The following is a 13,400-nucleotide window of genomic DNA, read 5'->3' as shown; positions in this document are numbered from 1 at the left end:
AGGAACCACATAAAAGTTATGGGAACAACATTTTTGTTGGACGGCAAGTAAAAGGTCTAATTTTCATCTGCATATGTACTTGCCAAACACGTCAAGCCATCGCACTGATTTTGGACTCTTTCAAGAGAGTGGTGAACTTAGTTAATTGGTCAGTGACATCCCTGAGTCCATCTTTCTACTAATCTTACCAAGTTTTAATTAACGTGTAACTCCTTGACAAACAGCATTAGTTTGGTCAATGGGGCAATTTTATGGCTGCAAGGCTTATACTACATTAGGTTGGGTGTAAAAAGCACTATTTTTGAAATCAGAAATCGAATAATAAAATCTGGTTTTATCAAGTTGGTGTCAGAAAGTGCTTCGCAAACTTCCCATGCAACTGGTTCAGTTATTTCTTGTCTTGCTGTTTGAGGTAGATGTACTGGTGGTGCCAGCTTTGCTCCGTCGGCTTGGTTTTAAAGGCACACAAGCACTCGCAAAGGCTCGCAACCCCTTCCAAGTCTGTAGATAGAAGAAGTTCACAGGTGCCACTTGCAACAGGGTCGGAGTTATACCCTCGCTCGGTAATGCAGTGGCGACAGCATGAGCAAGCTAAAAATAATGCATTCATTCTTGTTTAGTCCTTTTTGTTCGATTGTGTAACGTTTGGCAAGACTGGAGGCCCTTTTCTTAATTGTTTTTCCTCCCACATGACTGTTTCATGTGTATATGCTGACGGTTTCAAGTATTTAGAAGCACGTTTGCTGACTCTTAGCTTCACTTGAAAAGTTGTGCTATTCTGTGAAGTCTTATTGTTTGCATGTGCAGGGCTTCTTCAGGGCTTCCGGCAAATCAGAGGTCACTTACAAACAATTTTTGTTTGTTTAGTCATTATATGTGAATAGTGTTTAGTTTTCGTGCACAGTATTCACTACATTTATGATGCTCATCACTTTTTAATTTTGTCTATGTATACATGTGTGGGCATGGGTATGGCCCAATAATTTTGATACGAGCTCAACTCTTTTGGTTAAAGCATAATTTCTACATGTGAGTTCAATATTTACTTGACAGTTTTTTTTTTTCAAGTAAAAAAACCGGATATAGCTACAAGTTCTGAACATTCAAACTGCATAGCATTGTAGATGTTTGAAATTCAGTTGAAGGTGACTAATGGCGATAATTTGCAGATGCAACTTAAACACTTACATAAGCAGCAATTCTGGCATGCATGTTTTTAAGGTACAGAATAATACCCTATAGTAGGCACTTAAAAGGTGCTTTTCTCTTAATTTACACTTAATTTGAAGACAGTGTAATAATGATTTCTTTTTATTTCTATGAAGTTCAAGGGCCAAATAACACTTTCTTTGCGCAAAGGAGCTGCCCTTTACTTCTCCTCTCCTTTAACTGCGGTTTCTTATTGCGGTAATCATTTAATGTGCTCGTATGTCAAGGCACCGAGTTCCGATGGATAGGCCGCGGTGGCTAACTTCCTCGAGACAAGGGATGGCGTCTGCGTTGAACGAGAACTGATGCTGGGAGCGTCGCTTTTTTTATTTTTTGGCTAGTAGAACTGATTTCTTGCCACTTTGACCACTTCAACCTTTTGGCTGAACATCTGTTTTCCTGTGCCATGAGTATTCTCGCTGTAGAGGTGAAGTTAACAAGAATGAACGAATAAATGAATAGACTTTATTTAAAGTCCGGCAGTTTTACCAGGTGAGGTGGGGAAAGAGGGGATTAACCCCTGTCCCTTCAGACTCTCCTAGTTAACTAGAAGAAGATCTGAAAGAATGCAATTTGTGTCCTTGTACTAACAATATGCACTTGAAGCAGGATGTTAGGTTACTGCCATAAAAAGAAAAGTTAACTAGAAGAAAATTTTTATGGCAGTAACGTAACATCCTGCTTCAAGTTCACATTGTTAGTACAAGGGCAAAAATTGCATTCTTTCAGATCTTAAATTCCTTGATTAGCTTTCATATAGTGCATAAACCTGCACATGATGCTTCTATAATATAGCTTTTCACTTTGTGCATAATATAACTGTTCAAACACTACTGGAATTTCGAAGCTGCCTAAAGGTTGTTGCAACTTTGTTCTTTTTCTATTACGTATGAGTGTGTATACTCGGCAGCAGCCTACCCAGCCCATCCACTTTCCTTGGTTACCCCTCTCTCCCATGAGGGTGAAGGTGTTAAGCCTAGTTAGGTATTTCTGTGCCGAAACTTCGTGCTCATGTGTGCATTTGTCGTTTGTCCCGTACCAGAATTGGAGGCGTATGCTGCTGTGGTGTCAGCTTTTCGTGCTCAAGGGGAGCTGACCAAAGACAAGAAAAAGACACTGCAAGAACTGAGCAATATTCTCTGGTAAGATGGCATCTAAGAATGGAGCAGGAGCGGTCAAATTGGAGTTGTTGCCATGCAAACTCATGGCAGGGCCACACTTTTTTTTTTCCTCGTGGTTGTTGGTGTCCTGACGATGTGTGGCCTTGATACAAGGCTGGGCTACAAGTGCTATAGATTGCGCAGTAATCCACCATATTTTTTCATGGACCACCGCGAAAGTGAATGCTATAGTTTTTGTAATAAATTTATTCACTCATGCACGTTTTTCAATTGTATAAATGGCTGCCCCTGCTTCCTACCGCTCAGTTCACCATTGCAATCATACAAGTGCTATAGATTGCGCAGTAATCCACCATATTTTTTCATGGACCACCGCGAAAGTGAATGCTATAGTTTTTGTAATAAATTTATTCACTCATGCACGTTTTTCAATTGTATAAATGGCTGCCCCTGCTTCCTACCGCTCAGTTCACCATTGCAATCATTGGTTAAATGAAGTCATCTCCTATTCCACCCACGCCGTATTAGATTCCTGGTGGTTTAAAGCTTCCAACAATTGAAATATGTACTTTTGTTGGTGGATTTTTTTTTTCAGTTTTGTTTTTCGAAATCGAGCTTGTAGCTTTCGCGTGAGTCTCTACAGTATTTGACATGGTAGTTGCAGATTAGAGCTCTAGTTATGTAATTGCCATTACATATGATTATACTACATTTGAAGTTAATTGTCACGTAAGTTGAAGGGGTCTTGAATAACTCTGAGCAAAAAGATTTCCTTTAAGCTTCTGTTATTGGACCATTCCATCAGGAGCATTTCCTTGCCAAAATTTTAACGTGCTTGAAAGTTATTGTCGACTAACAGGATCCTGCTGGTGTCAGAGGAGCACATTCTTTCTCTTTTTCTTTTGTAAAATCAATAGAAGCTCTAAATATTTCAATATTCATAACATGTGGATAATAACAACACTGCATTCATTTGTTCACAATGTTATTCATTCAGATTTGGGCAGAGCATGTTAACTTTTATGTCTACTCTTCTGTTTCTTCGTCATTCCATCATTTGTCTGACACGAGAAACCGACAAAATATCTGACGCTGTTAACCCGTGCAGCTAGTTATTATTTTCGAGTTGTATAACCACGATGCTGTATATTACCATTCAGACTGTTTCTTACTGCAGAGAAATGGCAGGAAAAGACCAGCAATGCACACCCGCAAGTAAAGGATAGCAGAGAAAAGGTCGTGCGTGACATGGCTTTTGAGGTTGTGGGCTGTTCTGGTGTCGATTTGCGCAGGCTTGACTGGCCGTTCTGATCTCGGAGGTCACTGTGCCTGTAACTTTCCGCTGTTCTATTTTGCCACATATACGACATTCTGCACCACATGGAATAGGTAATCGTAGTGGCTAGTGTAGACTACAGAGAGATGCCGTGTTCCTGTTAGACATTGAGGCACAGTTTGCAGGCACACAAAGTATCTCGTCAAGATTAGCCACTGCTAGCCGCCCCAGGGGCCAAGCGTTTACGGCACCGAGCTGTTCACTCAAAAGAAGCAACTCAATTCCAGCCATGGCAGTCGCATTTTGATGGAGGCGATGTTCTGCGTTATTTCACTGCACGTTAAAAAATCCCAGGTGGTTGAAATTATGCAGAGCCCTCTGCGTCTCTCATAGCCTAAGTCGCTGTGGGATATGAAACCCCACAAGCCAACCCACCAGCCAGCAGTAGGCTGCCGTGTCTTTCTTGTTACAATAGTTTGCACTTCAGTTTTTGAAGTATCGTGAGTCATGGCACTGGGAGGCAGCTGGAAATGTTGGCCGCCTCGCTTTTGTTGTGTCTGTGCTGGCAAGGAAATTGGGGAAAGAAAATACTGTGAACTGACACTTAATGTTGACATGTTCACGTGTATCGTTTAATATTTCTGGCAATTCCAAGTTCTAGCTGCCGCTGGGGTCCTCTGGTTACGGTGCTTGGCTGAGCTGATGGTTGCGGGGTTTGATTACAGTCATGTCGTGCCAACCTCGGCAGTAATTAATAATTTAGACTCGACACCTGTGTACATTGTGTGACCATGGTTACACCTTCTGGACATCGTAATGCTGTTTTTAGGAGATGTTAAAGCCTCGTGTGCAATGTTTATTGCTAATTCGGGATTTGTCTTGTACAGCAGGCTTATAGAGTATTTGCACGTTTGATGATTGGGCAGCCATCATTGCATCTTCGTTTTGTTCATTATCTGCAGCATATCCTTAGAACGGCATCGTGCGGAGATACGGAGGGCTGTGAATGATGAACGACTGAACACCATTGCAGAGCGGTAAGCATGTTCTTTTTTATTTTCTCAATCACTGTGTTTTTTTCTCATAAAACCCACTCCTGCATATAATCCACCCCTGTGTATAACTGGCATTCATAATTTTCTCTGCGAAAAAAAAAAAAAAAAACGTTCATGTCACTCGCACGTTCACTTCATGAGTTCATTTCTACGTTTTTTTTTTTGTGGGTTGTATTTGAGAAATTACGGTGTAGTTCTTCTCTCTGTTTAGAAACTTTTTATAGTGAGATGCGAAATTGTGTTTTGCTAGAGAATGCAATGAAATTTCACACATGCTTTCTATTGACTGATGTTTGTACCTTGTGTTACATTGGGCACCCATTAACTTGAAGACAGTGCAGTAATGAATTTTTATTTATTTTTGTGAATTTTTGAAGGGCCAAATAGCACTTTCTTTGCGCATAGGAGCTGTCCTTTAAAAAAATGTAGTTCCACTGATTTTTCACTAAAATGAAAAGGTGTGACCAATATCATTAATAATGGACATAATTCAAATGTGGTATACTCAAACCTCGTTATACAGTGAAACCTCGATAAACCGTAGTTGGCCGGAGCTTGGAAAAAGTACGTACTAAACGATAGTACTGCTTAACCGAAATAGCGTCAGGTCGCTCACTTACCTGTCAAAAAGAAACCTTTAAGGAGTGCGATGAAAGAACAAAAAACGTGCAGTAATTTATTAACTTCGCCTGACAAAGTCTGTAATCTTCATTTGACGACGCGGCGGCCTAGCAGCAACGACAGTGGCCTCAAACTCATTTATGTTGTGAGCCGGCTTTCCCGCCAGCCCCCTGTTCTGGGCAAATACCCGCATGACGCTGACGCAATGCGCAGCTTCGGCCACTGTCGGACCTGGATCACCCGTGTTGTCGCTTTCCATGTCGTCCTCATCACTATCATTTGGCGACATTTCGACAACCAAGGCAACAATGGCTTCGTTGGACATGTCCGGAAATGTCTGCACATCGCTGTCTGCGTCTGAGAAGTCGGGGAAGGAAATGCCTTCCGTAACGCCTTGGCGCTCCAGCACTTCAGCTAGCAGAGTTTTGCAAGCTTCGTCTACGATGTCCGAAGTCTGGTCGGTGTCACTGGCGTCATCTGCGTCGCCCGCACACACAGTGAAGCCAGCACGCTTGAAGCGATTTTGAACTGTCGTTGCGTCAACCTGCCGCCACGAGTATTCGAGCAGCTGAATCGCGCCAATCAAGTCGAGGGAAAATAATTTGCCACATTCAATGGTGAGAAGAAATCTGTGCAGCAGATTCTTCTTGTAGAGCTGTTTTACAGCTCGAATGATGCCTTGGTCCAAGGGCTGGGCAATCGCTGTTGTGTTTGGTGGCAGAAACGCCAACTTCACAGCCGTCAGGTTGTCCAGGGCAACGTGCACCGAAGCGTTGTCCAAAATAATAACAACTCTTCTGTTCTTAGCCGCAAAACGACGATCGATGAGGTGCACATACTCCTCAAGGAGTTTTGCCGTCATCCATGCTTTGGTGTTGCTGCGATAGATGACCCCTGATGGCAACCGGGCGCCTTTGAAACATCTAGGCTTTGCCGACTTTCCAATCACGAGGAGCGGAGTTTTGTCGGTTCCAGTCAATTTTACGCAAAACACCACTGATACTCTGTCTTTTGCATGCTTGCCTCCGGTAACGTCTCGCCTTTGAATGCGAGCGTTTTGTCTGGTAGCAGCTTAAAGAATAGCGCCAATTCATCCATATTAAAGATGTCATCAGGTGCGTAGTCTTCCAAGATGTTCTTCAGCTGAGCATTTTGCCACTGCTCCGCGCCATCCACGTCAGCAGCAGCACCTTCTCTCGAAACAGTCCTCGTGGTAATGCTGTGCCTCGCCTTAAATCTGGCCAGCCAGCTATTGCTGCACACGAAGTTGTCATGGTTGAGCTGTGAGGCAAAAACCAGGGCCTTCTCCACAAGCAGGGGTCCACTGATAGGCAGATTTTTTGACTGTGCAGCTTTTAGCCACTTCACCAGCGCCTCCTTTACATCCCAAAACGCCGTAGCCGGCACCTTTTCGCAGTTGCAGCAGCACTGCCGAGCAACTTCTCTCTGGAATTCCAAATTCCACACACCGTGGTTAACGGCAGGTCTTTTTCGCGTGCCAGTGCCTATTTGTTCGTGCCACTTTCAATAGCACGGATTATGTCCAATTTCTCCTCTATTTTCAGCACACGATCCTTTTGTCCCAGCTTCAGCATGACACAAGTACGAAGCAGCACAAGCACACATACACAACACGTGAAAAATGACGCGAGAGCTGTGCGGCACGGATCAACCAGAGTACACCTTTGCACGGCGCCAAAGGAACAAAGAAAGCAAAGCAAGCACACACCGTGTTTGCGTGTTCGTGCAAAGCACCATCGCGTGGACAACACCAGAAGCCTAGCCGGCCGAGTGTTTCTTGTTGCAGAAATATCCAAGAGATGGCGCTCACCAATACAGCCGCCATCATCATCAACACGAACAAGCGAGGCGTGTTTGGATCTCTGGGGCTTGCTGTTCTGTCGGGACGCCCAGTGGGGAACGACATGCCGTGGCGATTGCGCAATGAAAATTGGAAAAACTACTTATTAACCGATACATAGGCGATAAGCTGGTACGGCTTATGCGGATACAAAATGTATCACGTTCAATGGCCGCCGAGTCGGGGATTTGACTTCACTACTTTTCAAATGAAAGTACTGTTTACGCGGGTACGGTTTAACGAGGTTTCACTGTAGCAAAGTTGCATCTCACACGAAAATAAGTTCGTAATATCCAAATATTTGTTATAAGGGGTTATTGCTAGCAATATATCTATTGCAAAGCTATTTTTTATTTACTTTGTTATAGCCAGTATTTCATTATATCCGGGTTCGCTATATAGAGGTTTGAGTGTAATTTTAATGCTTAGGCCACTGTATCCATGCAGCATGTATGAGGGTAATGGAGCTGTCAATTACTAAGTTGTGACCTTTATAGCTCTGATGCCTAATAAAGACTTAGGAATATAGATCTGATGCTTGAAGGGCCCGACAACACTTTAACAATGGTCACATAAAGCTACCGATCGGATGCTTGAAGGGCCCGACAACACTTCAACAATTGTCACATAATACTACCGATCGGTAGTCAAGGCTCCTGCACACTTGTGAGCCAGACATTATTGCCCAGTGCATGGTATCGACTTTAGGAGCCAAGGTAAAATTCAGCTAGAAATCGCTCGCTCTTCTCTTTGTGAATGGTGCTGTAAGTTAAACTTTTACTGCATCATAAGCTCGAAGACGTGGCCATTACCTGAATGGAGCATTGTGAACTGCCGCAACTGCTTCATGGTTTGAGGCTGAGTGAAAAAAGCTAATTTTTCTTAGATGTTGTTTTTTTGGTCTTTGGTTATGTTCATTGCACAATCTATTACCCATAATTTTGCTGCATAAAGTTTCCGTCTATGCAGTTTCTTTCAAAAAATGCAAGCAAGAACATTAGACCACTCATCACCACTGAAACCAAAAGTGAAAGTGCCAGTTTTGTGTGTATCATAAGATTAGCTTGAAAGTAGTGTTTTGTTAATTATTTAGCAATCATATCAAATGTGAACATGTCATAATGCTTTGAAAGCATTGTTATCACATCATTTTTAATGATAAATGTAATAAACTGCTCCCTTGCAATATGCATAAAGTGGTACATGTGTTGTCAGCCTGTGAAGTATCAAACTTGCTTTGTTTGACTACATTTGTCATTTAAATAATTTCAACGTAAGCATATTTGATATTTTTAGGGAATTCAGATTAAGGCTGGGCCCTACACCGGAAAAGAGTGCCTCGAAAATCATTAGCACCGCAGCGCGAAACCACCCCGTCATGGCACTGATGCTGCAAAACAAGCTAGAAAAAAAAAAAAGAGTTGCTGGTAGAAAAAAGGCTCGTAATAGTATGGTCCATGACAGAACTGGCTACAAATATTGTGGATTTTGCCCCTCCTTATTCCCTTGTGTAAGCACTGCACCTGTTTTGAATATTTTTTTGGTTGATTTTCACTGTACCTATATTCCTCGTATCTTTCTATATGCAAACAGCCCTAATTCTTTTGCTAATAAGCATTTTTTATTTAAACTTGGCACACTTACTCATCAAATTAGTAGGCATGATGTGAACCTCAATAAGCAAGATAGTGCTGTGCCACAAAATTTACCTAATATGGCTGCCTGTTTTACGAAGGTGCCGCTAGTGCTAGTGCATACCTTTTGGTTATCTATGTAAAATTTTTTTAATATTCATCATATCTCATTTGTTTTGGTTCATTGCACAGGTCAAAGCTTTTTACATGTCCCCGTAAAAAAGTAAATTTTTTTTAATGAGGGCAACTTTAGTTACGAGTGTTCGTGAAAGGCACACGTCTTTATGAAATTATAATGAAAAAAGAACAAAACATATGACTTGCTTTACAATGGTGACGTGTTCCTAAAAAATGTGTTTTATATTGCAGACTAATAATCTCTAGTGATTATTGCTTTTCAAAAAAAAAAATTCTGTTACTTGGCCTCATACCTTAAGGCCCCGCATTGCGCTCTATAAGGCTAAAATTACACCAGTGTGCTCATGATCACACTGAGAGTGAGCCACGCCTTCAAAGACATAAAAAATCACAGCATATTCGCGGCAGGAATGATGATTGGTAGAGCGAAGCGTTCATCAATCCGTCTGTGCTTCCGTCCGGCTATTCGTTTTTGCTTCCATCCGTTCATGCGTCCATCCATCCGTGTGACTGTCGGTGTGCCCATCCGTTTATGCATCCGTCTGTCCATATGTTCTTCCGTCTGTCCGTTCGTTCGTCTGTCTGTGTTCATCTGTCCTTGTGTCTGTTCGTGCGGCCGTCCCTCTGTCTGTCTTTCCATCCGCACGTCCGCCCCTCTATCTGTCTGTCTGTGCATCCGTTAGTCCGTCCGTCCACCTGTATGTCGGTCCGTCTATCTAGTGGACACTCCAAGTACAGCCATCTCACATCTTTTCATTTGCATTCATCATATAAAAGTGCCACCATCCAACGGACAAACTAAGGACCGCTCTTTTGGGTATGTGCCCCCGTTGGTTACACACTACAACAAGGGAAGCACAAGCCATGCCATAAGGAGCTTCGCCCCTAAAAGAAAGAAAAGATGGTGCTCAAGGTGATTGCGCTTGCTGGCATATAGACTTAGCTTCTCCTCCCCTTGGCATCTAATATGTAGCTTTCAGCATGCTCCCTGGGATGACAGGAGAAAGTGCTGAAAGGTTACGACAGATCCCTATAACTTCGCTTGTACTCGACGAATTCTAAAAATCTTTGTAGCATTCGTTACTTGGTAAAGTATGGCACAGCCCATGTGAGTGCTTTCTGATACCTTGATTAAAAAAAGAAGCTATTTACGAGACTGGTTTTCTGAGGGAAGACGAATGAATACTAAATGCTCTCTTGTTTCTTCCAGCATTGTGGGCCCCAACACGTCATCCAACTGGGCCATGGAAGGAAGACGCTTGGTGCCACTGATGCCCCGGCTAGTGCCGCAGACGGCCTTCAGTGCACTGGCCAATAGCGTCGCGAACAGTTTGGCGAGTGCTCAAGCGGCCAAGAGCGCCGCTGCCTCTCCCACCAGTTCCAGCGTCGCAGCCGCCCTTGAAAAGGAGCTGCTTCAATGTGAGTGGCGGCCATAGGCCAAAGGGGCCTGAAAATGTGGGCAGCTGTTTGGTGGTGGTTATATAGCATATTTGCTACATGTGTTCTTGAACATGTTCTGGTGTGGGCTAGTGATTGTGCACTGAGCCTTGGCATGCCCTTAAGCTACAGGTACCCACTACAAAGAAGAGAGTACACAGAATAACGTTCATATATTGAACCCAGAAAAAGAAAAATTACAAGAAAGTATTCACGCACTCCAGAACAGATACCTCTGAGCATTAAGTGACATTTGCTGTTGGCCACTAATGACCTTGTACAAGCCTCAATATTCCACTGGCTTCTTAGTATTGTTCTACTATACAGTACATCTTTACAACTTTTTACAGTCGAACTCCGCTACAACGAACCTCTCTTCAATGAAATTTCCTCTACAACGGAAAATTCACAATTCCCTGTCAGTAGTGCATAGGGGTCAATGCATAAATATTGTTGCCACAACGAACACTTTTTCATCGATCGTCCCGCTTCAACGAAATTTTACGATGCAATTCCTAACTCAGATACTTATTTCTATGCAGTAAACCCAATCTTTAACATTTCAATGCATTTACAGAGCCTGAAAATGCCTCAACGTAGTCTAAAACACACGTTGGCACCACCAGAAACAGCCGCTGTTCAGCAAGCAATGGGTGCCGCCATTGCTCAATAGTGATGGCAATGAGACTGCCCGACTGTCCTGCTTTTGCCACTGGCTTGCTTTTGAGCCGCAGACTATCCGAAACTGAAGCTCAGTCGCTCAGTTCATGTTTTCCTTCACGCAGCTGCTGGGGGCAACCGCGGAACGATGCCTTTTCTGATTCCGATGCTTATCATTATGTTCGCGCTTGGCCAGTGTGGTAACTAATCAGAGCAGCTGTTCGTCCGCATTATCACCAAAATCAGCTAGCCACGAGTGATAGATGATGAGAATGGCATAGAATAATGCAAAAGTCGCCGTTCCACGATATCATGCCTTCATCTCGGCGTTGTCAGATACCATTGACGGTGAACAGCTGGTGTTAACGTGTTAATGCAACGGTTTGGTTCGTTCACGAAGGCGGCTTTAGGAGTTGTTTCAGCGTTGCCTCGCTATGCATGGGTGAGAATCACGTCGTGACACTGCTGGGAACGAATAGGAAGCAGCGGACATTGTCTGAATTTTGAGAATAAACGTTCCTTTGTCTTGCTAGCTCATATCAGCTATATTTTTTCGATTTCGCTACAACAAAATTTTCGCTTCAAGGAAATTTTTTCCGCGCCCTGTCAGTTTCGTTGTAGCGGGGTTCGACTGTATTGCATGTAGGGATGCAGATTGGGCTGCAAGTTGAGGTGAAATCTCTTTCCAAGTTTCGTAGTGAATATGTGACAGATTGTATGCTGTATTCTTCTATGAGTGCTTCATTGTATGTAGTACATATTGTTACCTCTTTGAAATATTTTAGCTGCCCCATGGGCTGTGACAGCACTTTCAATACAGCATTCTGGAACTGGCTTTCTTTACCTCTTGTCCTTTTCAATATTAATTGATCCAAATCTCAACCTTGTAAGTACTGAAATTCCAATGAAATTTTTTTCAGTTAGTAAAATATTGATAAATTGCCTGGATTTCATATTGACGTCGGCACCACAGTACATAACACTGCAATATCAGAGGATAGAGATTATTCTGAGCCAGCATGAGCAGCACTGAGCACCCTAAAACCCTCGGCAAAGCTGGTGCTAAAAAATTTTTACAAGAGATTCCGGATTGTCGAAGTGCGAATTAGTGCAAGTAAGGCATTTCTCGAAACATTATTGTTTTGTGTCACAGTTACTGGGAACGGCCCCAGCGCTGCCACGCCATCATGTTCGGGGCTCAATGGTCCGACGACGTCGCCCCGGCCATTACAGGCAGCTGCAGTTGTGCGTCCAAGTGCGGCGTGGACGCCACCGACCGCCAGTGGCTCGATGCCTAAGGTGCCAAGCCCAGCTGTTGCAAAGGCAGAACCTCTGCCGAGTGAGTGTACTGCACTTTTGGTGCTCTCTTTGGTGCCCTTGGCATTAACATTTGGCTTTTTTCGATATTAGCAGCTGCTGAATCCACTCGTGATGTTGTGCGTGCAAGTGCACTAGTCTAGCACTTATTATTTTTGAAATACACTGTCTCACTAGGCTTTATCCACGCACTTTGTGTGATGGGGTTAATAAAAGAAGGGGAACCTTTTTTTTTAGGCACAACTGGTGAAAGGGACACTAAAGGAAACTATTAAAAAGATAATGATTGTGGAAGTAGCGGTCCAGTAGTGTTACTTTTGTGCCAAGGAAGGACTTATTTTGTAATAAAATGACGTTTTAGTGGCCCGCATCGAGTTAGCGCACTTCGAATTACCCACCTGAAGAAGCGGACCCTCCGATGTCACTGTTGCCTTACACAACGTTGCCCGGTTTACTGCCCGGCCAACGACACTAGTAGCAGCAGAACGAAAGCAGCGGAGCCACAGCAGCAACAACGGGCATTGATCAATTTCCTGCCATTAGGTTCAAGATGGCAGACGTGTTTTGGTTCAACTGGGCCCCGCTAGATGGCACAGCCTGCCCAGTTTAACCATGCGAAAATTGAATTTTTAAACCACTCGCGTCATTCCCCATAGTGACGTCCAGCGGTTCTTTATTCTATGAATCTAGCAGAAAAGAACAAGCGGCTTTTTATTGTCTCTTGATGCATGGGAGGTTCTTTATTTTGTGCAGCTGGATCGATTACTAGTGATTAATTGTAGGTGGTTCGTCTGACATCATAGGGATCATTTTGAGAATGTCCTAGTGCGGCGCATGTATTCTTGTGCATTTACCTTAATTTCTCAGTAAGTAGGGCACTGCTGCTGATAATATTGTCATTTTAGATATCATACATTGAGCTTTCACTCTGACGTAAATTGTTATTTGACTTTAGTGTCTCTTTAAGTCAATAGATAATGAAGCCAAGGAACTATAGGGTGCGCGGCTAATATACAGTCAACACAAAAAAAATTAGCAGATCCCACGTGCAGTGGGAATCGATGATATGCG

At 43.2% G+C, this 13,400-nt stretch overlaps 1 protein-coding gene across 1 annotated transcript in view; it reads left to right on the top strand.

Annotated features, from left to right (window-relative positions):
* Positions 1-13,400, top strand: part of LOC119178625 (uncharacterized) — a 97,285-nt gene that overhangs the window by 14,698 nt on the left and 69,187 nt on the right. The window contains exons 3-6 of the mRNA XM_075887472.1: positions 2,252-2,351; positions 4,569-4,643; positions 10,126-10,334; positions 12,166-12,351. Coding sequence (XP_075743587.1) covers positions 2,252-2,351; positions 4,569-4,643; positions 10,126-10,334; positions 12,166-12,351 — 570 coding nt within the window. The remainder of the gene's footprint in view (positions 1-2,251; positions 2,352-4,568; positions 4,644-10,125; positions 10,335-12,165; positions 12,352-13,400) is intronic.

This window comes from Rhipicephalus microplus, chromosome 1 (genome assembly GCF_043290135.1).
Source record: "Rhipicephalus microplus isolate Deutch F79 chromosome 1, USDA_Rmic, whole genome shotgun sequence".
NCBI classification, from domain to species: Eukaryota; Metazoa; Arthropoda; class Arachnida; order Ixodida; family Ixodidae; genus Rhipicephalus; species Rhipicephalus microplus.
The sequence above is the reverse complement of the archived record's forward strand: the minus strand, read 5'-3'. Positions and strand labels throughout refer to the sequence as shown.